This window comes from Crinia signifera, chromosome 8 (assembly GCF_055691185.1).
Source record: "Crinia signifera chromosome 8, ASM5569118v1, whole genome shotgun sequence".
NCBI classification, from domain to species: domain Eukaryota; kingdom Metazoa; phylum Chordata; class Amphibia; order Anura; family Myobatrachidae; genus Crinia; species Crinia signifera.
The window spans coordinates 1,322,757-1,345,003 of NC_139224.1; the positions used below are offsets into that span (position 1 = coordinate 1,322,757).

Sequence of the window (22,247 nt, forward strand, 5' to 3'; positions counted from 1 at the left end):
CAAAATGTCGACATGACAATTCCCGGCACAGGTGTTTTCAGATTTGAGGTGTCATTTTGAAAGTTTTATCATGTGTGACCACATTTAGTGCAAATGTAGACCCGCAGAGGGTTGTTACACTTCCAGAGCATGCACAATCACGCTAGATACACTCCGCAAATGGACATATGTTCAGCCCCGCGGCGCGATGAGCACCAGTGACTAAAGTGCAGTCGTCATTGATGGTTGTCATTTATGCAATTCTGCAACCAGCCGATGGATAACCATCGATCCATTTTCTTTAACTTAATGGCCCATGGGCCAATCTGAATGTGGGGGTAGGGCTATGCTCTGTGTCCTGGCACCTTGGAGGGGGGGGGGGGGGACATCAGTTCTGCTGTGCCATCGATGTAGGGAAATTATCTGGTTTTCCCTCATCAATGGCAAAAGTTTTCAACATCGGCCATAAACCATCAATGATTTTGAATCATCGCTGGGCAATGGCCATCGCGAATGTAGCCCAAACACTTGTGCGATTGCATTTGACGCGATATCCAGAAGGATTTCCCTTGAAGCGCACCTTGCAATAAATCTCATTGAAAATGCTTTTTCTTGCTTTTAGTTTGCATACAATCATGCGATTTATCGCATGCCCCTTACAACCGGAAGTCGGGGGAAAGAGGGTGGGTGGAAGAGGAGTGGCCAGAAATCCTTCACCTATTGCACGTCGCAGTGCCATAATTCTAATGTGCATAAAACAGCATGCGACTGCACGTACAGGTGCAGAACATAAGACCGTCGTCAGAAGCGAGATCCGACCGGCGTGCCCGCGCACCGCCTCACATGGTACATAAAATGTGCATGGAGTCATGCCATTTCTCGAACAGATGTGGTGGAAATAAAATGGTTGTGTACAATATTTGGTAAATGGATGGGCACTGGCCCGGCAATCTTGCTGCAGCTGACTTATAAACCGCAGGACATTTGCCTCGTAATCCTGGTTTATTGTGTTGCAAATTTAACAAGAGAACTGACTTAGTGACTTTTAAGAGCATGGTATGTTGGGCCGCACCCTCTCCCCTTTATGGCAGCCTAGTGTCGTGTTACCACCTGTGCATCCCAGACCATGCGGCCAGTGGGCTTTGTGCAGGGAACGCCTCTGTTTGCATAATGTTTCCTAGTCTACAGTTATATTTGCATAGAACTTCCACTGCTAATGTGCCTGACAGTCACCAGCAGCAGGTTGCAGGAAGGGCAGGCAGTCACTTGTCACAGGCTTCACTTGTGCTCCTGCAGGAGACCTGGGCATTGGACTTGCATCCAGATCCCACACTACAGTCTCCCACCTGGCTGCTGGGGACAGAGGAGATGGAGCTGTAAGGACCGGGCTGCAGGAACGTGTAACATGGACCAGGGACGAGGTTATTAAAGGTATGTGATGTCCAGGACAAGCCTGCTACCTCCTGTGTGCAACATCTGGGAGGGTGGATGGAACAACAGGGGACCAACAATATATGGGAGTCCTCCGATGTCAGTACCGTGTATATTCCCTCTCTTCTGTTTGACCTTAAGAAATTCAGTCATTTATAAAATAATGTCTTATTGATAAAAGTGCTACGGAATATGCTGGTGCTATATAAGTAAACGATAATAGTTGCTACCAATAATATTCCCCCATGGAATGATGAGGAGAGATAATGCACATTCAGTAATCAGCTGTCTACAGCCGTCTAATAACTGTGGCATATGGTAGCTGTAAGCCTGTATCTGTGACACATCCAGGGTCTGAGATGGAGATAGCCTGGGACTCCTGTAGTGACATCTACACGGGGTAAACAGTAGTTTGTATGTCGTGCTGTAAACCTGGACTGGTCCCTTTAAACCAGGAGCGTTATGAATTACACAGGTTCTGTGGCTGGATGAATTCAATCCTGCCTTTCACCTGGGTTTAATAATCAGCCACGGAACCTGTGTAATTAAAGGGATAGTATTGGAAGCCTAGGTAAACCAGCTGCCTGCAGTCTCCGTCTCAGGTTCTCAAACTCGGTCCTCAGGACCCCACACAGTGCATGTTCTGCAGGTCTCCTCACACAATCACAAGTGAATCCACCTTTTAAAATGGGTCAATGAGTAATGAATGCACCCGGGTAACCTGGAAAATGTGAACTGTGTGGGGTCCTGAGGACCGAGTTTGAGAACCTGTGATGACTTATTATTAGTGATGAAGCACTGACATGCAGTTTACTGATATGGGATCTCTATTGAAGATGGGACGTTGCTATGGGCTCAGCGACCATATTGCCAGCGATAAGTGCACCGTGTGTACACAGCTTAAGATGCAATATAGGTTCCTAGCTATTATACTGCCGGTGCCGTCTTACTACTTCCCAAGGTGCGTTCTACTTATTCATAGCGCTGAACCATTGTTACCTATCCTGCTGCTGTGAGAGGGGCTGGATACAGATATGATGCATCAGGTTCCCTGGGAAGAGAGTCATTAACCGCCTGGTAAAGGTCAGCCAGAAGTACATTGCGGAGATTGGCTACTTAATAACCCTCTGTTTGTAGTATCAGTTCTCGGTCCTGGGAAATGACTTCTGCTCTTCCCTTTTATTCTCTGTTTGCTCTCTCTCTGAGCCGCTGTCTGAGAGTCACCTGTGAATGAACCACCGCGCGGTTCTCCGGTGTCTGCCCTTGGCATTTCGCACTGTGTGCCATTGTTCCGTCGTTGGCACAATATGTGTCTTTGTGGAACTCAGATGCTCAACTACAGTGTTTGTAGACAAAGATTAGGACAAGCTTCCAAATACCGCACAGTAACATCGATAGAAGTAGAATTGTTAGAATAAGGGGTATATTTACGTGAGCGTGTTTTTGCAGAAGTGCAGCTGTTGCCTGTAGCAACCAATCAATTTACTTTTTCTTTAAAAGATAATAGCAAGAATCGCTATAATTGGTTCCATATAGGTCGACAGTCAAAAGGTTGACCACTATTGACAAAATAGTCTCTGTTGACACAATCACAAAGTTGATGTGGAAAAATGTTGACATAGAATAGAAGAATAGAATAGAATTAACTTTATTGGCCATGTATGCTTGCGCACACACATGAGTTTTTCATGAGTTTCTTTTTTAAACCAACTTGTTCATAATTTACCATCCTAACAGGCATAGAAGGAGAATATAACAATGCAGGGATTCAGTACTGAATTCCGGCGGTCGGGATCCTGGCGTTCAGAATCCCGAACGCCGAAATCCCGACAAGGGGGGGATGGGGATCGCCCCCCCTTGCGGGCTCGCTGCGGGCCCGGTGCCTCGCTACGCTCGGCACACTAATTTATTCTCCCTCCAGGGGTGTCGTGGACACCCACGGAGGGAGAATGTGTCGGGATTTCGGCGGTTGGGATTCCGGCGTCGGGATTCTGAACGCTGGGATCCCGACTGCCGGGATCTTAACTGCATCCCCAATGCAGCAAGCCCTGCGAGGGGACCCGGTATACTTTTACGGTGTCCATGTCGGCCTACCTCGACATACACACCCAAAATACCATGAAAAACTCATGTTGACTGTTTTTATGTTGATTTTTTTTATGTCAACCTTTTGCTTGTGTCATCCCTTGATCATGTCAACTTAATGCATGCCGTCCTTATTGATGTGTCAACCTTTAGACTGTTGACCACTAGTGGTCGACCTTGTGACTGTTGACCACTGTCGGCGGCCATGTTTGGAGGGCCATTTCTTTAGCAGATTTCATGTGGATGGCCAGAAATGTGATCTACAGATAAAGCCATCCTCATCTAGCCCTTTCATAGGATTAAGTGAGCCATCTGCTGATTCCCTGCTGTATTGTTCTAGGTATTGTATAGCATCTGAGAACAATAGATGGCTCACCATGGCTCTCCGGAGAAGGCTCCTTCTGTACACAATCCAAACCTCCCGTCACCTTTCTGATCAATAAACTAGTCCAACACAGGTGATGCCAATCATATATTAAAAGGGAAATCCAGATAGAGCATGTGGTACCTCTTGGGAGGGGTATGGGACATTGTGTTGACCAGTCATTAGATCGACGCCTGAAATAGGTCGACATGGGTAGGTCGGAAGGGTGACACAAGCATTCTGCTGACAATGGGAAGGTGAACAGTCAAAAGGTTCCATAAGTAAGTCCAGTACTGGGTCACCTAAGTGTCCATCTCCGTGCTTTGCTCCGCCCCTCTCTGGAAACCCCCTGCTGAAAATCCTGCGTTTGCCCCTGGAAGAGGATCCTGAAGGCTACCGTGGAAGCCGGGGGGACACTGTGGATGTCAGAGGACCATCGGGGCACCACCAGGGGACCAGGTAAGTATGAAAAAAAAAAAAACCAAAATCCCTCATTTAAAATGCTCGTGGTCCAGAGCATTAGGGAAACTCAGCCTGTAATAGTTCCAGAAGTATGTTACATTGGCACAGCCATTTGGCATAACTTTACTTTATGGGACAAACAACCCTAACACACCCACCACCACCACCACCACCCCCCCCCCCCCTCCACCACCACCACCCACCACCACCACCACCACCCCCCCCTCCTCCACCACCACCACCCCCCCCCTCCTCCACCACCACCACCACCCCCCCCCCCCCCACCCCCACCCCCACCATCACCACCTGTCCCTGCGCCCCAGGCTACTACAGCCTCATCAGCCTATTGGTAAATCAGGCACTGATCGGTCTATTTATATTGATATGACGAGAGTGGCATTACAATCATGTAAACAAGTCATCCACAATACATGTAATTACGGATGATAAAGGGAATTAGTTCACCAACATCGGAAGGCTGGACTGCTGAGAGCAGGGCATATGCCAGATCTAGGATTGCCACCTCTCCCGGATTTCCGGGATTCTCCTGTGTTCTCCAGGAGGCTTTTCCAGTCACCCGGATTCCGGGATTCTCCCAGACAGCTCCCTCTCCCGCTGCACGCTGACCGTGGCTGCCGCTGCGTGCTGTTTGTAGCCTGAGCTGGGGTCCAGGTCAGGATGGGGTGCGTGACGTCACGTGTTTGCCTTGCGCGTTCCGCCTTCTCCTACACGCACCAGCCGCATCATCAATGCGCAACGTCAACTCATTATGCCTAGAAGTCGGCAGTGCAGCATGACGGGTGGGGCGGGGAGGCGTGGCCGCGTGGGTGACACACAGGAGCAGCAGGAGGCGGAGCCTCGGCCGGTCACACTCTCAGATAATCATTGTATTTATGTGCCTACTATTACATACATGTCACATCATAATGACATGCATGAGTATAAGAAACGTAATATTAGGCACATGAATACATGTCTGTATTACAGAGACCACGCCCACGTTTCATTATTAAGACATGCCCACTTTTGTGAGACCACGCCCACTTCCCCGGGAGTGCATGCCTGCGGTGCGTGCGTGAGGGTCTCCAGGAATCTATTGTGTGTGAGGTGGCAAACCTAGCCAGATGACAGCGGGGGATTATTTGTGTGTGTGCGATTTGTGTAGTTACATGCACACTGCTGACACTGTAGGATTCAGGAGAAAGGCCCAGCCTGGCATTAGACAATACATGACACACGCACGGGAGACATCACAAAGTCACACATTGTCTACGTGCGTGTAGAGCCCAGCACATGACGCCACTACTGTAAACACTGCTGTCATTGTGAAACAAAACGGCAATAAAGGAACCTGACTCTGCCATTGTCCTCCGCTAATAACTCAGTCCAGACAATACCTGGAGTAGGCAGCAGACACAGATCTGTCTTATTAATGTGAGTGTTATGTGTTCTGCAGGGGCCACACAGGGGCCACACAGGAGACTGCAGAGCCTCCTGCTAATAACTCAGTCCAGACAATACCTGGAGTAGGCAGCAGACACAGATCTGTCTTATTAATGTGAGTGTTGTTATGTGTTCTGCAGGGGCCACACAGGGCCACACAGGAGACTACAGAGCCTCCTGCTAATAACTCAGTCCAGACAATACCTGGAGTAGGCAGCAGACACAGATCTGTCTTATTAATGTGAGTGTTGTTATGTGTTCTGCAGGGGCCACACAGGGCCACACAGGAGACTACAGAGCCTCCTGCTAATAACTTAGTCCAGACAATACCTGGAGTAGGCAGCAGACACAGATCTGTCTTATTAATGTGAGTGTTGTTATGTGTTCTGCAGGGGCCACACAGGAGACTGCAGAGCCTCCTGCTAATAACTCAGTCCAGACAATACCTGGAGTAGGCAGCAGACACAGATCTGTCTTTTTAATGCGAGTGTTGTTATGTGTTCTGCAGGGGCCACACAGGGCCACACAGGAGACTGCAGAGCCTCCTGCTAATAACTCAGTCCAGACAATACCTGGAGTAGGCAGCAGACACAGATCTGTCTTATTAATGTGAGTGTTATGTGTTCTGCAGGGGCCACACAGGGCCACACAGGAGACTGCAGAGCCTCCTGCTAATAACTCAGTCCAGACAATACCTGGAGTAGGCAGCAGACATAGATCTGTCTTATTAATGTGAGTGTTATGTGTTCTGCAGGGGCCACACAGGGCCACACAGGAGACTACAGAGCCTCCTACTAATAACTCAGTCCAGACAATACCTGGAGTAGGCAGCAGACACAGATCTGTCTTATTAATGTGAGTGTTGTTATGTGTTCTGCAGGGGCCACACAGGGGCCACACAGGAGACTGCAGAGCCTCCTGCTAATAACTCAGTCCAGACAATACCTGGAGTAGGCAGCAGACACAGATCTGTCTTATTAATGTGAGTGTTATGTGTTCTGCAGGGGCCACACAGGAGACTGCAGAGCCTCCGCTAATAACTCAGTCCAGACAATACCTGGAGTAGGCAGCAGACACAGATCTGTCTTATTAATGTGAGTGTTGTTATGTGTTCTGCAGGGGCCACACAGGGCCACACAGGAGACTGCAGAGCCTCCTGCTAATAACTCAGTCCAGACAATACCTGGAGTAGGCAGCAGACACAGATCTGTCTTATTAATGTGAGTGTTGTTATGTGTTCTGCAGGGGCCACACAGGGCCACACAGGAGACTGCAGAGCCTCCTGCTAATAACTCAGTCCAGACAATACCTGGAGTAGGCAGCAGACACAGATCTGTCTTATTAATGTGAGTGTTATGTGTTCTGCAGGGGCCACACAGGGCCACACAGGAGACTACAGAGCCTCCTACTAATAACTCAGTCCAGACAATACCTGGAGTAGGCAGCAGACACAGATCTGTCTTATTAATGTGAGTGCTGTTATGTGTTCTGCAGGGGCCACACAGGGGCCACACAGGAGACTGCAGAGCCTCCTGCTAATAACTCAGTCCAGACAATACCTGGAGTAGGCAGCAGACACAGATCTGTCTTATTAATGTGAGTGTTATGTGTTCTGCAGGGGCCACACAGGGCCACACAGGAGACTACAGAGCCTCCGCTAATAACTCAGTCCAGACAATACCTGGAGTAGGCAGCAGACACAGATCTGTCTTATTAATGTGAGTGTTGTTATGTGTTCTGCAGGGGCCACACAGGGCCACACAGGAGACTACAGAGCCTCCTGCTAATAACTCAGTCCAGACAATACCTGGAGTAGGCAGCAGACACAGATCTGTCTTATTAATGTGAGTGTTGTTATGTGTTCTGCAGGGGCCACACAGGGCCACACAGGAGACTACAGAGCCTCCTGCTAATAACTCAGTCCAGACAATACCTGGAGTAGGCAGCAGACACAGATCTGTCTTATTAATGTGAGTGTTATGTATTCTGCAGGGGCCACACAGGGCCACACAGGAGACTACAGAGCCTCTGCTAATAACTCAGTCCAGACAATACCTGGAGTAGGCAGCAGACACAGATCTGTCTTATTAATGTGAGTGTTATGTGTTCTGCAGGGGCCACACAGGGCCACACAGGAGACTGCAGAGCCTCCGCTAATAACTCAGTCCAGACAATACCTGGAGTAGGCAGCAGACACAGATCTGTCTTATTAATGTGAGTGTTATGTGTTCTGCAGGGGCCACACAGGGCCACACAGGAGACTACAGAGCCTCCTGCTAATAACTCAGTCCAGACAATACCTGGAGTAGGCAGCAGACACAGATCTGTCTTATTAATGTGAGTGTTATGTGTTCTGCAGGGGCCACACAGGAGACTGCAGAGCCTCCTGCTAATAACTCAGTCCAGACAATACCTGGAGTAGGCAGCAGACACAGATCTGTCTTATTAATGTGAGTGTTATGTGTTCTGCAGGGGCCACACAGGGCCACACAGGAGACTGCAGAGCCTCCGCTAATAACTCAGTCCAGACAATACCTGGAGTAGGCAGCAGACACAGATCTGTCTTATTAATGTGAGTGTTATGTGTTCTGCAGGGGCCACACAGGGCCACACAGGAGACTGCAGAGCCTCCGCTAATAACTCAGTCCAGACAATACCTGGAGTAGGCAGCAGACACAGATCTGTCTTATTAATGTGAGTGTTGTTATGTGTTCTGCAGGGGCCACACAGGAGACTGCAGAGCCTCCGCTAATAACTCAGTCCAGACAATACCTGGAGTAGGCAGCAGACACAGATCTGTCTTATTAATGTGAGTGTTGTTATGTGTTCTGCAGGGGCCACACAGGAGACTACAGAGCCTCCTGCTAATAACTCAGTCCAGACAATACCTGGAGTAGGCAGCAGACACAGATCTGTCTTATTAATGTGAGTGTTGTTATGTGTTCTGCAGGGGCCACACAGGGCCACACAGGAGACTGCAATAAGGTCTGTGTGAGATCGTCACTGGGGAGCACAGCATGGACGGTACAGAGGAGAAAGCAGAAGCTGCGGATGACGAGAGCAATCTAGAGGTAATGACCCGGCATGAACGCAACCTGATGTACAGAAAGTCTTATTATATACGGGATCTGGATGATGGGAACACTCTTCATATGACCTCATTAGGAGCCGGACTTGTTACTCAAGGTTTGGGACAAATTCAGACCTGATCGCAGGTAAAATGTGTGCCCTGCAGGTGGGGCAGATGTAACATGCAGGGCAGCCAAGAGGTATGCCGGGCCCCGGTAATATGTTGGGGGCGTGGCCTAATTGCAGGAGGTGCGGCCACCTCCCGTGATTAGGACACGCCCCCAAAATGTTTAAGGTGGGTTAAAAAACACTATAAAGCGCCCGCCCCCCCCCCCCCCCCACCTCAGCAGCAGCACAGCTCAGCATGAGCTCTCACGCTGTCAATGAGACACTCCTGCTGAGCCTGCTGTCAGCACAGCACATGCTGTAGGTGTGTGCTGCTACTGCTGACCGGGAGGGGCGGAGGGGGAGGTCGGACCAGGGACCCTCCAGCAAGCTCAGCGGCCCTGGTAACATGTGCAGAGAGAGTTACATTTGGGTGGGGTGTGTTGAAACTGAAATCTTAATTGCAATTTACAAATAAAGCAGCCAGTATTTACCCTGCACAGAAACAAAAAAACTCTCTGCATGTAATACCACATTCTCATTGCCCCTGCAAAATCCTGGGTTTTTGTTCCCATATTTTTGGTGGGGCATAGAGCATCTCAGCTCTACAGACCCCATTCATACTGCACCTTCCTTAGACCCAGGAAATTCCCATGTCTACCCATTCAGACTGCTTCCCCTGGTCTGCCTGCCAACAAGTGTGTGTGGAATCTAAGAGCAGCTTTGATTGGCTGTTTAAAAAGCAGCTTTGAACAATGCAATGAACTTGCTTTTTTGCATCTTATGTGAAAAACCCGGGTCTAGCCTGTTCATATTGCCATACAACCGTGTATTACCCAGGAATAACCCTGCAAAAAACCTGTGTGAAATTACCGCAGCATTACACCCGGGAATTTCCCTCACACCCATTCACACTGAGACACGACACGTGAAAGTGCCCCTTGCCCTGGCAAATACCCGGGTTTATGCGACACTAAGAATTTATATAGCGCACACATATTCCGCAGCGCTGTACAGAGAATATTATTATCAGTTATTTATATATCGCACACATATTCCGCAGCGCTGTACAGAGAATATTATTACCAGTTATTTATATAGCGCACACATATTCCGCAGCGCTGTACAGAGACTATTATTACCAGTTATTTATATAGCACACACATATTCCGCAGTGCTGTACAGAATATATTACCAGTTATTATATAGTGCACACATATTCCGCAGCGCTGTACAGAGATTATTATTACCAGTTATTATATAGCGCACACATATTCCGCAGCCCTGTACAGAGAATATTATTACCAGTTATTTATATAGCGCACACATATTCCGCAGCGCTGTACTGTACAGAGAATACTATTACCAGTTATTATATAGCGCACACATATTCCCCAGCGCTGTACAGAGACTATTATTACCAGTTATTATATAGCGCACACATATTCCACAGCGCTGTACAGAGACTATTATTACCAGTTATTATATAGCGCACATATATTCCGCAGCGCTGTACAGAGAATATTTGAACACTCACATCAGTCCCTGCCCCAGCGGAGCTTACAATCTATATCCCTACCACATATGCACACACACACAGATATTCTAGGGTTAATTCAGTTGGGAGCCAATTAGCCTAGCAGTATATTTTTGGATTGTGGAAGGAAACCGGAGTACCCAGAGGAAACCCACGCAAGCACGGGGAGAATATACAAACTCCGCACAGTTAGGGTCATGGAGGGAATCAAACCCATGACCTCATGGTGTGAGGTCATTACACCACCACACTAACTTTTACACCATCCATGCTCAGTGGTGTCGAGAGGGGGGGAGCAGGTACTGCTGGAGGGGCCTGGGTCTCGCTCCCCCTCCTGTTACAGGGAGCCAGGCAATGGGAAGAGAGATGACATGCTGCCACCACAGCACAGCCTCTCTCCTCAGCACATGCCGCCCAGTGCTGAGCTGGGGAGAGAGACAGCTGCAGCGGCAGCCTGTCCTCTCTCTCCCTCTCCTTCATTTGTTGTTTTCACGCCCCTCCCTGAGTTTTTCCTCAAAGTGGACTAGGCATATTGTTAAACTGGTGGAAAATACTAGGGGGTACAGCAAGGGGGTGCAGTCATTAGGTTGACACAAGTTTTAGGTCGACCTGGAAAAAAAATTGAAATTAGTTTTTCGTGTTTTTTTTTCATACTTTACTATCCAAGGGGCATAGAGTGAGAATATAATAGTGTGCCGATCGTAGCGAGGCACCGCGCCCGAAGCATGGCGAATGAACGCAGTACACTTATACAGTGTCTATTTGGATTTAAGTTGACATAGACCTAAAAAAAACATGAAAAATACTCATGTCGACCTTTTTCATGGCTTTGCCTCTACCCCGGTTACTGCATCCCATGGCCAATCCAAGATTTCACTCATGCTGCCCCCCTGTTCATCAAAGTGAACCCTTCCAAAATATTAAATGACTGAAGGGGAGGTCTGAGCCAATCAGAAGCCACAATCTCTAGTGATTGGTCCTCCCACTCACACCCACCCCATGGAAGCACGGTGACGGGGGAGGATAACGATGGCCGTAGTTGACGTAATATTATTACAGGGAAGACTAATACTATGATCTCTCTGTGTATTAGGAGGACGATTTCCTGTCCCAGCTCACTGATGAAGAGAGAGAATGTCTTCAGTACTTACTGGAGACCATCGAATCACTGGACCACGACCTGGATGAAAATGTTAATGAACAAGGTAATACTTTATAATGAGGTACCAATTAGCAACAACTAAGAAAATTGGGAAATCTGGATAAATTAGTGATATGCTTCAGTTGCTAATTAGCATAGCCAAATTGAGATCAAAGTGGTGACAGACCCCAAGGGGGGCAGATTTAGGTGACAAGCCACGTTTTGGCACAACATTACTGGCCGCCTTCTTGCAGGCTCCTCCCTCTGTGCTCTGACCACGTCTGGATGTCATTGGTTGACATCCACGCCTGGGACCACAGCTTTCTTGGTTGCACTCCAGGGTGCTGTCAGCAGAGATTCATCTTCAAAGCGCCCTTCGCCGTCAGTGTATTAGTGTGAGGAGTGCGGTCATGATCTTCTATGGCCTTGATCTGCATCCCCCCTTTATGGTAGAAGACTGGGGTGTGATATAGATGGGTCTGTTGTTCCACCAACCAGGAATTGGTGTTAGAAGTGGGAAATCCACCTGCACACAGGGATAAAATGATAGGAACCAGTGGTGGCTCCATTGTGGGGTGGGGGGGGGGGGGGGGGGTGCAGCACAGTCCACAATTACTATAGGGGAACAACACTAACTCAGTTTGGAATGGCAATTGGTGGCTTCCCTGTTTGAATTTTGAACTGTGCTGCAGCCACACCTCTGCAGCCCCACCTTTGCAGCCCCACCTCTGCAGCCCCAATTCTGCAGCCTCAGCCCCAAAGCCCCACCACAGCATCCCCACCACTGCAGCCCCACCTCTGCAGCCACACCTCTGCAGCCACACCTCTGCAGCCCCAGCTTTGCAGCCCCACCTCTGCAGCCCCACCTCCGCAGCCCCAGCCCCGAAGCCCCACCACTGCAGCCCCACATCTGCAGCCCCACCTACGCAGCCCCACTTCTGCAGCCACACCTCTGCAGCCCCACCTCTCCAGCCCCAGCTCCGCAGCCCCACATCCACAGCCCCACCTCTGCAGCCCCACCTCTACAGCCCCACCTCTACAGCCCCACCTCTACAGCCCCACCTCTACAGCCCCACCACTGCAGCCCCACCTCTACAGCCCCAGCTTCGCAGCCCCAGCTCTGCAGCCCCAGCTCTGCAGCCCCACCTCCGCAGCCCCACTTCTGCAGCCACACCTCTGCAGCCCCACCTCTCCAGCCCCAGCTCTGCAACCCCACATCCACAGCCCCAGCTCTCCAGCCCCACCTCTGCAGCCCCACCTCTGCAGCCCCACCTCTGCAGCCCCAGCTCTGCAGCCCCAGCTCTGCAGCCCCACCTCTACAGCCCCACCTCTGCAGCCCCACCTCTACAGCCCCAGCTCCGCAGCCCCAGCTCCTCAGCCCCAGCTCTGCAGCCCCACCTCTCCAGCCCCACCTCTGCTAGGAACATATGCTTTTTTCCTATATAATAGTCTAAGTGAAGCGAACCAGGTGCTGAACTTAATGTCACAATGCAGCACCCGGCACCTGTCACTTTGGTGTCACCCCTCAGAGGCTGACACCCGGATGCAGCCCACACCCCTCCTAGTAACACCGCTGCCGCAGGTCTGCCATAGCCCGGCTTCTGCCTGTATAAGCAGCTGCAATAAATAATGACCTGTATAATGTTCCTTCAGTCACCAGGAGGAAAGGATGATATGAAATGATCAGACAGGAAGATTTAGCAGTACACCTCCTGCCCCCAATTAGCAGAATGGTAGGGGGCCATTGTCTGGGGATGTGCTGCCACCTGACTCTAAGTGAATATTAATCGGATCCCTCTGTCTCCATAGCAGCTGATCTTGCGCTGTTCACATGTGTTCTATATTACAGCCAGACTTTTACATCTATTTGCTCAGCACAATGTGGTTTACGGTATCGTACAGATGCAGCCTAAGGAGCGATCCATTAAACAGACGGATTAATAGCTCTTCTGTCGCTCTTCATGCCAACATTTCCTGACCTAACAAAGCTCTGTGGCTTCCGGCCAAAACCCATAGACACTAACGCCTCCAGCATCATTTGTAGATCAGTAAATGGGGAAAAAATTTATTTTCTTAGGGTGTCACAAAATTCTTATACCCAAACTATTCTAAATAATGGAATTAGGAGTTGTGTAGCGGGATAGTAACTGCTCCAAATGCAGCCGTTAAACATTTCCCTACCTGTTTCTGGTAGTCATAGAGGCGTGGGTCGGCAGGGAATTGGGCGTGATATGCCACAATCCGGTAATCATGCAAATGTGGTGATAACAAGTTATTATATCACAGTCCATATTTATAACCACATATCTCCAGATGTTGCTAGGGAGAAGGGTGGGAGGTACTGTATGCAGTCTAAAAGTTCTGGAAGCTGTGACTTTGCTGCCAATATGGAACTATAAGTCTCAGCATGCCCTACCAGCCTCTTGCTTTCTATAGGTCACCCCCATAGACGTGCTCCAACAATCCATTCCAGGACACTACGACGAGCGTCATATTGTTGCACAAGACTCGGTGGCTGCGATAGAAACAGGCTGATTGGGGCCAGAGCTGACGTCACATGACTTCCACTCAAACGCGTAGCCACGCCTGCATTTTCCCTGCCACTCCCATAAAACAGCCAGTTACCACCCACAAACTCCGGCTCCCTGTCAATCAACTTGTGTGCGGTCAGTGAACACATTTTAGCAGGATCGCCTCGCACACGCGTGTGCTACGAGTTGTATACATGTGCAGTCTACCAATAATCACCCGGCCTGCAAATTCGCAGCCTTGCAATCAGGTCTGAATTAGGCCCCATGTTGCCATGCTAGGGGAGCAGGTACATTTAGATTTTTTCTGTGCAGGATAAATACTGACTGCTTCTGCATGTAAAGTAGCCCACAGATGTTAGACAGATGTATTTTTACACTGCAAATTAGATTTCTGTCTGAACAGACCCCACCCAAATCAGAGGACTCCTCAGTTAAGCCCCGCCCCTTTGTGTGTCTCAACCTATGAAAGGAAACTTTGGCACCTGATTGGTGGACGGCGGCCATCTTTTTGTAGCCTCCGTGGGGGCAGCCAGCCATTTTTGTTAGCTCCAACAGCTCAGCAGCTACAGGAGCAGGACCAGCCTCTGTCTAACTACAGGCAGCAGCCACGACTGTGAGTGTGGGGGGAACGATTCCTGATATGGACGGGACGGCCACCCGCAGGGTACAACACTGCAATCCTGTGGGCCTATTTTAATGGGGGGCACTGAGCTGAAGCTCCATCTGGCCCTGGATTTAGTGAGAAGAAGCAGTTGCCTGTAACACAACACCACCCTCTCCCGGGAGCAGATGTCACAGGGATTACTTGACAATGCGAATGCTCCTGTACAATAGTTTTGGGCAGAGGATAATTAGCCCCAGGCTCTAGTCAGGCATTTTCCTTTATATTGCCAGCAGCCGCAGAATGCAATGTGCAGCAACACAATACTTTTTAGGGGTGATTCAGGTTGGTTTGCAAAAGCAAACTTCTTTTACCACTTCGGTGGTGTGCCCGGACATTTTCTGGGCTCAACTGCGCTGCCGCAACGGGCTGTCCCAGAAAATGTATGGGCATACCACCAGTAGGTAGGTGTGCACCAGTGGTGCTTCTAGCTGTGAACCACTGGCGCACCACCTCTAGCGGCACCTCTAGTCCCCCCCTCCTGTCGCTCCTCCCTGACCTCCACACTACAGCGATCATAGGCAGAGCTCCCCTGCCGCTGCTCCCGCTGCCATTAAAGTTCCATACACACTGGGCGACTATGCCCAGCGTGTATGGACAGCGATGATGACAATACACACTGAGCTGCTTTACCCCTGCCCGGTGCCGACAGAGGGGGGAGGACGGCGCAGCGCTATGCAAAGCCGTCCTCATCTGCTGGTATGAACGGCTTTACTGGGGATGTTGCGGGAGCAGCGTTCACCTCTCATCGCCGGGCCATACACACTGGGCGGGTTTGAGCTGAAAGCTGCTCAAAACTGCTGTTTTAAGAGACATTCGGCTCAAAGTCGCCCAGTGTGTATGGGCCTTAACACTGCATCAGTGACCTGGTGGCAGGCCCTGCTTGGGGAGGTTTGGGGTGGCTCGGAAAAAACCATGAGCGCACGGGAGTTCAGGCGCCCAAGTCCCCCCAAGCCACCCCAAACCTTTCCGTGCGTGGCCTGCCACCTTGCCACTGCTGCAGTGCAAATGGCGAGTGGTGAGTACTGCTGGGGCAGGACAAACCTGCCCTGGTAGGTTTGTCCTGCCCCAGTGAATCCCACCACTTAAGGGGTTAATGGACAAAACCATGTGCACTGCAGGTGGGGCAGATGTAACATGTGCAAAGAGAGTTAGATTTGAATGCGGTGTGTTCAAACTGAAATCTAAATTGCAATGCAATGTAAAAATAAAGTAGTCAGTATTTACCCAGTGCAGAAACAAAATAACTCACCCAAATGTAACTCTCTCTGCACGTTCCATCTGCCCCACCTGCAGTGCAGCATGGTTTTGTCCATTAAAGAAGGAGTTTGCTTTTGCAAACTAACCTGAATCACCCCGGCATGCTCTTGCATTCAGATGCGCATGTACCGCGATGATCTGCCATGGTAGTTGCAGAGAGGATTTCTTTGCAAAGTGATTGACAGTCCGGTGGCATTTGGTAGAGTTATCGGGAAGTGACGGCCACAATACCGGAGTGCTTCAGGATGTGACTGCGCTCATGTACCGTAAGAAACATGGCGCTAGCATCTCATTTCCCGCAGCCATTCTGCACGACCTTGGCGCTATTCAGGACTTCAATAATCAACTGATCTGTGGCCAATGCAGCCGGCGTGGCAATATAGCGTACATCCGAATTATGCCCAATATACGAGGGCAATTGTGTAGTCTGCGGCCACTGTCAACTTGTTCAATAAAATACTAAAACCTAGATATACAATGTAAAATATAAAAATATATATATTGAATGATACTAGTACAATATTCCCCTTTAGTTTTGATGTCTCTAAGAGGGCTCCCAATTAGTCTCATCAAAGAGACATGCCAGGAAATATCCTTTTGCCCTGGGAGGGAAGAGATTCCCTGTCACCCACCCCTTCCTCTGGTGCTTTGTAGGATCATAACACATCATTGCAATTCATGTTATTTGCTCTTATAGAATATGTTCCCGGGTGAACAAAGTAAAAATAATGTTGCACACTTTTGGAGAGCAAACATGGAATAGAGGCTGATTTTGTGTTTTTTGCTAGGAGCAAGTTAGATTATTTTATATGGGTTTGGGTCATAGGGTGACGTTTCTTAGGTCCCCCATGTACCCTGGACAGCTGGCCGGTTTGTCCTGATCGGTAACCCTGGGCTACACTTCCTGCTGTCAGCTGTCATTTCATACACTCATCCCCAGGCTGTCTGAAAGCACTTTATTCAGCAACGCATGGAGAATAAGGCACAAGGAACAGCTGTATCATTCTAATCGTGGGAATCCAGGGGGAAAGATCACGTTCCATTATTCTACTACGGAACAGCGACTCTGTAAGGGAGAGATCTATCAATCCTTCTAAATAGGACAAATAGAGGTGTTGCCCATAGCAACCAATCAGATTGTAGTTCTCTTTTTATGGAGTGGAGGACACTGAGGTACACTGAAATTAGATGGTGCTGTCTTTTAGGACATAGGAGAAAAGTTTACAGTGAGACATAATCTCTAGAATAATAGATATTCTCATTGTATCTGTGATGAACCCAGTTTAATACAGGTCAGATGGAAAGATGCTCATGTTAAAAATGAAAAGCGGTGATGTTGCTCATAACAACCAATCAGATTCCATTATTTTCTAGAATGCAATAGAGAAATGATAGAATCTGGTTGCTATGCGTAACATCACCACTTTCCTCCACTAACCAAGTTCCTCTGAACTCTCTACAGATACCGGAGAACATTTCAGAACCCCAAGAGAAGGCCTTCAAGATATTGATAAAAAACTGAGGAGCTTGAGTGGAAGTGTCAAGGTATCGGACAAAACCGAACACGATCCAACCTCATCAAAGATGAAGATCATAAAGTCTTTCTCGGAAGACTGTCCAGGGTTGTCCATCACTGTCACTCCAGAGACAAGTCAAAGGTCCACCAGCTCACATCCAAGCCATCTGAGGAAGTTTGATACCATAATGAGATCTGGTGTCAACGTCCAGGAACTAAGAGCCCGCTTTATCAGGCAACAAGGCAATTCAGCTTTGGAAGACCCTTCCAAGGGACCAGAATTATCTGTGGCTTCGAAACCATTACTCCAGGTGGCCAATAACCAGAAGTCTGCTAGGCAGGAGGCATTGCAAAAGTTAGGCTTCATCAAAAGGAATCAGAGCATCTCACATGCAGGAGGAAACTCCACCGAAGGCCAGCATGGTACGGACCACGATTCACCTACAAAGAACTATGAGAGAAACCATCCAACAGGGACCGATTTATCTCACTCTGTGGAAAGGAAACAAGGAACTTTGGACAAAATGTGGCCCCCCTAAAGCTTAAGAGGACCCGCTTATTATTTTTTATAAATTACAATCACCAAATTGCCATATGGGTTGATCAGGGTGGAGCGTAGAACTGTACCGGATGTGACATCGTACATAATATTGTGTCCAGGCCCCTATGGAATCAGAGATTCAACTGGAACTGTGGTTCTAAATGTATTCTAAGGGGGGAATTTCCTAGGATGGGAGTTCTACTTCACATGGGACATTGCTATGGGCAACCAATCAAAATGGACTTCCTATTTATTTAGCACCTTCTAGAAGATCATAGATAGTATCTCAGTGGTTGCCCATAGCAACATCCCATCTGAAATAGAACGCATTTTAGTAAATCTCACCCTAAGTTTACATTTCAATACATAGACACCATCCAGGACTTGTCCACGTGCTATGTAAATAGACTAAGGCAGTTATGGCGTTCACAGCAGCTAACAGGTCACTTTATTTAGTATTTAAGAATGTGAGCAAGACATTCACAAAAATATGCAGATGTCCGGCAAGCAACTCCACAATCATGTTCTGGGCACACAGGTTTTATTTGATGCGACTGACCGCAGGGTTCCACTAATACATGGTAATCATTGCACTCCACTACACAACTGTGGTACAGCTCACAGACATTGTCTACTCAGTCAACAGGTAGACACCAGAAATTAGACATGGACAAAACTAACAACACAAGTCAAATGTTGACATGAAGAATCAATATGTACATGGGCACCGTATAAGTGTGGTTATGGTATATTCCATCTACAATGTCTAGGTCTACAGTCATATGGTCAACACTCAAATAGTCAACAGGGTCTATAGGTCGACAGGGTCAATAGGTTGACAGCCAAAATTTTGACATAGTCAAAAGGTCGACATGGAAAAGGTTGATATGCATTTTTCTGTGCATTCTTGTGTCTATTTCAACAAAGGTCGACACGGACACTGTCTAAGTGTACCACGTCCCCTCACATGGCTCGTTACGCTCGCCATGCTTCGGTCTCAGTGCCTCGCTGTGCTCGGCACACTATTAGATTCTCCCTCTACGCCGCAGTGAATGGTAGGTTTTCATGTTGACCTTTTGACCCTGTCGACCATTTGACTGTCGACCATATGACTGTAGACCTAGATATTGCAGCTCTACTATACCATAACCACACTTATACAGTGTCAATGTCTAACTAATGCATGTCTAACTTTTGTCAATGTCTGACTAATGCATGTCTAACTTTTGTCAATGTCTGACTTATGCATGTCTAACTTTTGTCAATGTCTGACTAATGCATGTCTAACTTTTGTCAATGTCTGACTAATGCATGTCTAACTTTTGTCAATGTCTGACTAATGCATGTCTAACTTTTGTCAATGTCTGACTTATGCATGTCTAACTTTTGTCAATGTCTGACTAATGCATGTCTAACTTTTGTCAATGTCTGACTAATGCATGTCTAACTTTTGTCAATGTCTGACTAATGCATGTCTAACTTTTGTCAATGTCTGACTAATGCATGTCTAACTTTTGTCAATGTCTGACTAATGCATGTCTAACTTTTATCAATGTCTGACTTATGCATGTCTAACTTTTGTCAATGTCTGACTAATGCATGTCTAACTTTTGTCAATGTCTGACTAATGCATGTCTAACTTTTGTCAATGTCTGACTAATGCATGTCTAACTTTTGTCAATGTCTGACTTATGCATGTCTAACTTTTGTCAATGTCTGACTAATGCATGTCTAACTTTTGTCAATGTCTGACTAATGCATGTCTAACTTTTGTCAATGTCTGACTAATGCATGTCTAACTTTTGTCAATGTCTGACTAATGCATGTCTAACTTTTGTCAATGTCTGACTAATGCATGTCTAACTTTTGTCAATGTCTGACTAATGCATGTCTAACTTTTGTCAATGTCTGACTTATGCATGTCTAACTTTTGTCAATGTCTGACTAATGCATGTCTAACTTTTGTCAATGTCTGACTAATGCATGTCTAACTTTTGTCAATGTCTGACTAATGCATGTCTAACTTTTGTCAATGTCTGACTAATGCATGTCTAACTTTTGTCAATGTCTGACTTATGCATGTCTAACTTTTGTCAATGTCTGACTAATGCATGTCTAACTTTTGTCAATGTCTGACTAATGCATGTCTAACTTTTGTCAATGTCTGACTTATGCATGTCTAACTTTTGTCAATGTCTGACTAATGCATGTCTAACTTTTGTCAATGTCTGACTAATGCATGTCTAACTTTTGTCAATGTCTGACTAATGCATGTCTAACTCTTGTCAATGTCTGACTAATGCATGTCTAACTTTTGTCAATGTCTGACTAATGCATGTCTAACTTTTGTCAATGTCTGACTAATGCTTGTCTAACTTTTGTCAATGTCTGGCTAATGCATGTCTAACTTTTGGTGTCTAACTATTGAGTGTGTGACTAGACATTATGGGGGAAATTTGTAAAAAATAGGTGTATTTGTATCCAGAAATACACCTATTTTTTTTTACAAATTTCCTTTAGTAAATTTCTCCCTATCTGTCAGCCATATGGATCCCAAATTAACCTAGATTTGAAAATTATCTGTAGTCGGCTTAAGAAAATCACAAGTAAAATTTAGGCTTCTCAGGACTTTATCTCAATTACCAGTAGCAGGCACTGCAGATTTCTTTATGGGCGGCAGGAACAGTGAATGCTGGATTATTGTTACAATGGGAACTTCCATGTAAGACTATTTGCGATCAAAATTAAGCCAATAAAAAATAATAATAATAATAGAAGATATCTGTCTAATAAGTCAATGGCCGATTGGGCTTAAATTCACTGATAATTATAGAATTATTAATAAAAGATGATTATTTTCAATGACTCTGAGGCTCACATTTATTTGTTACAGGTATGAGAACTAGGAACAGAAGTGTTATAGTTCTGAAGTTGGCGCTTCAAACATTGGGGGAAATTTACTAAAGGAAATCTGTAAAAATAGGTGGATTTGTATCCAGAAATACACTTATTTTTGACATTTACTTTCACGAAAATACGGCAATTCGTATTGATGTGCTATCAATACGAATATGAATTGCCGTATTTTCGGGATAGTAAATGTCAAAGATAAGTGTATTTCTGGATACAAATCCACCTATTTTTACTGATTTCCTTTAGTAAATTTCCCCCATTGTGTTTGCTTAATGCTGCGCAATAGGAACGGGAACTCCAATGTCAATGAATGGATACAAGCCCACTGTAAATAGGGAATGGCTGTCTTGGGCATGAGCCAGGTTGTTTTATTCATTGTGACAACATCACCCATTTAACCCCTTTGGTTGCCCAAGTTCCAAGTAGACCAGTGAGTTCCGACTCTATCGCAGGAACGGGCAAATCCGGCTTATTCAGGATATTGGTGACACTGCCTAACCCTTGTGGCACCATATAAATAAACGATAATAATAAATATTAACACTGGCCAGCCAATCTGATTTGCGAAATGAGTAACATAGCGCACGTAGGGAAACCTCAACAGACCGTGAACCATGAACCTGGAAATGAAAATATGACAGCTGACTTTTACTTTTAATAGCACACACAGGGGGGGTTTCTTAGTACCCAGAAAATCTCCCTGACAGATGAGAGCAGGCGCTATAAACCAAGCTCCACCCTCCCCCGTGACAAATTGCTGTGATTTGTGGGTCAGGGGGCGGATATGATGAGATTCCATTGGAGTTCTGTCATTTTAGCCCTGCTCCATCCCGACAGCCCTGTGAATTGCGGCATTTTGTCATAAGGGGCGGGGCTTAGTAATAGCGTGTCCTCTCTCCTCCCCATCTACAACATGCAACTGATGCAAGATTTTGAGGATACTTAGGTGTATTTAATGGGCGTGGATGAGCTCACAGACAATGTCTAGGTAGACAGTCAATAGGTCATCACCAAAAGGTCGACATACACAAGGTCAGCAGTGACAAAAGATCGACACAAGCAAAAGATTAACATGGAAGGTTGACACCTTAAAAAAAGTTCGACATAAGATTTTCAGTGTTCTTTGGTGTCGATGTTGACATCTGAGCACCCCCAACTTGTGTAGCGCTTGGATGGTAAAGCATGACATTTAAAAAAAAAAATCTGTAA

General features: G+C 47.1%; 1 protein-coding gene across 1 annotated transcript; it reads left to right on the forward strand.

The window, feature by feature from the left end:
- Positions 1-1,154: 1,154 nt before the first annotated feature.
- On the forward strand, positions 1,155-20,987 carry LOC146025612 (uncharacterized). Its single transcript, XM_083155552.1, has 4 exons — positions 1,155-1,410; positions 8,715-8,835; positions 11,569-11,680; positions 17,531-20,987. Exons 2-4 carry the CDS (start codon positions 8,782-8,784, stop codon positions 18,121-18,123), a joined length of 759 nt encoding a protein of 252 aa, XP_083011678.1. The 5' UTR covers positions 1,155-1,410; positions 8,715-8,781; the 3' UTR covers positions 18,124-20,987.
- Positions 20,988-22,247: the final 1,260 nt, after the last annotated feature.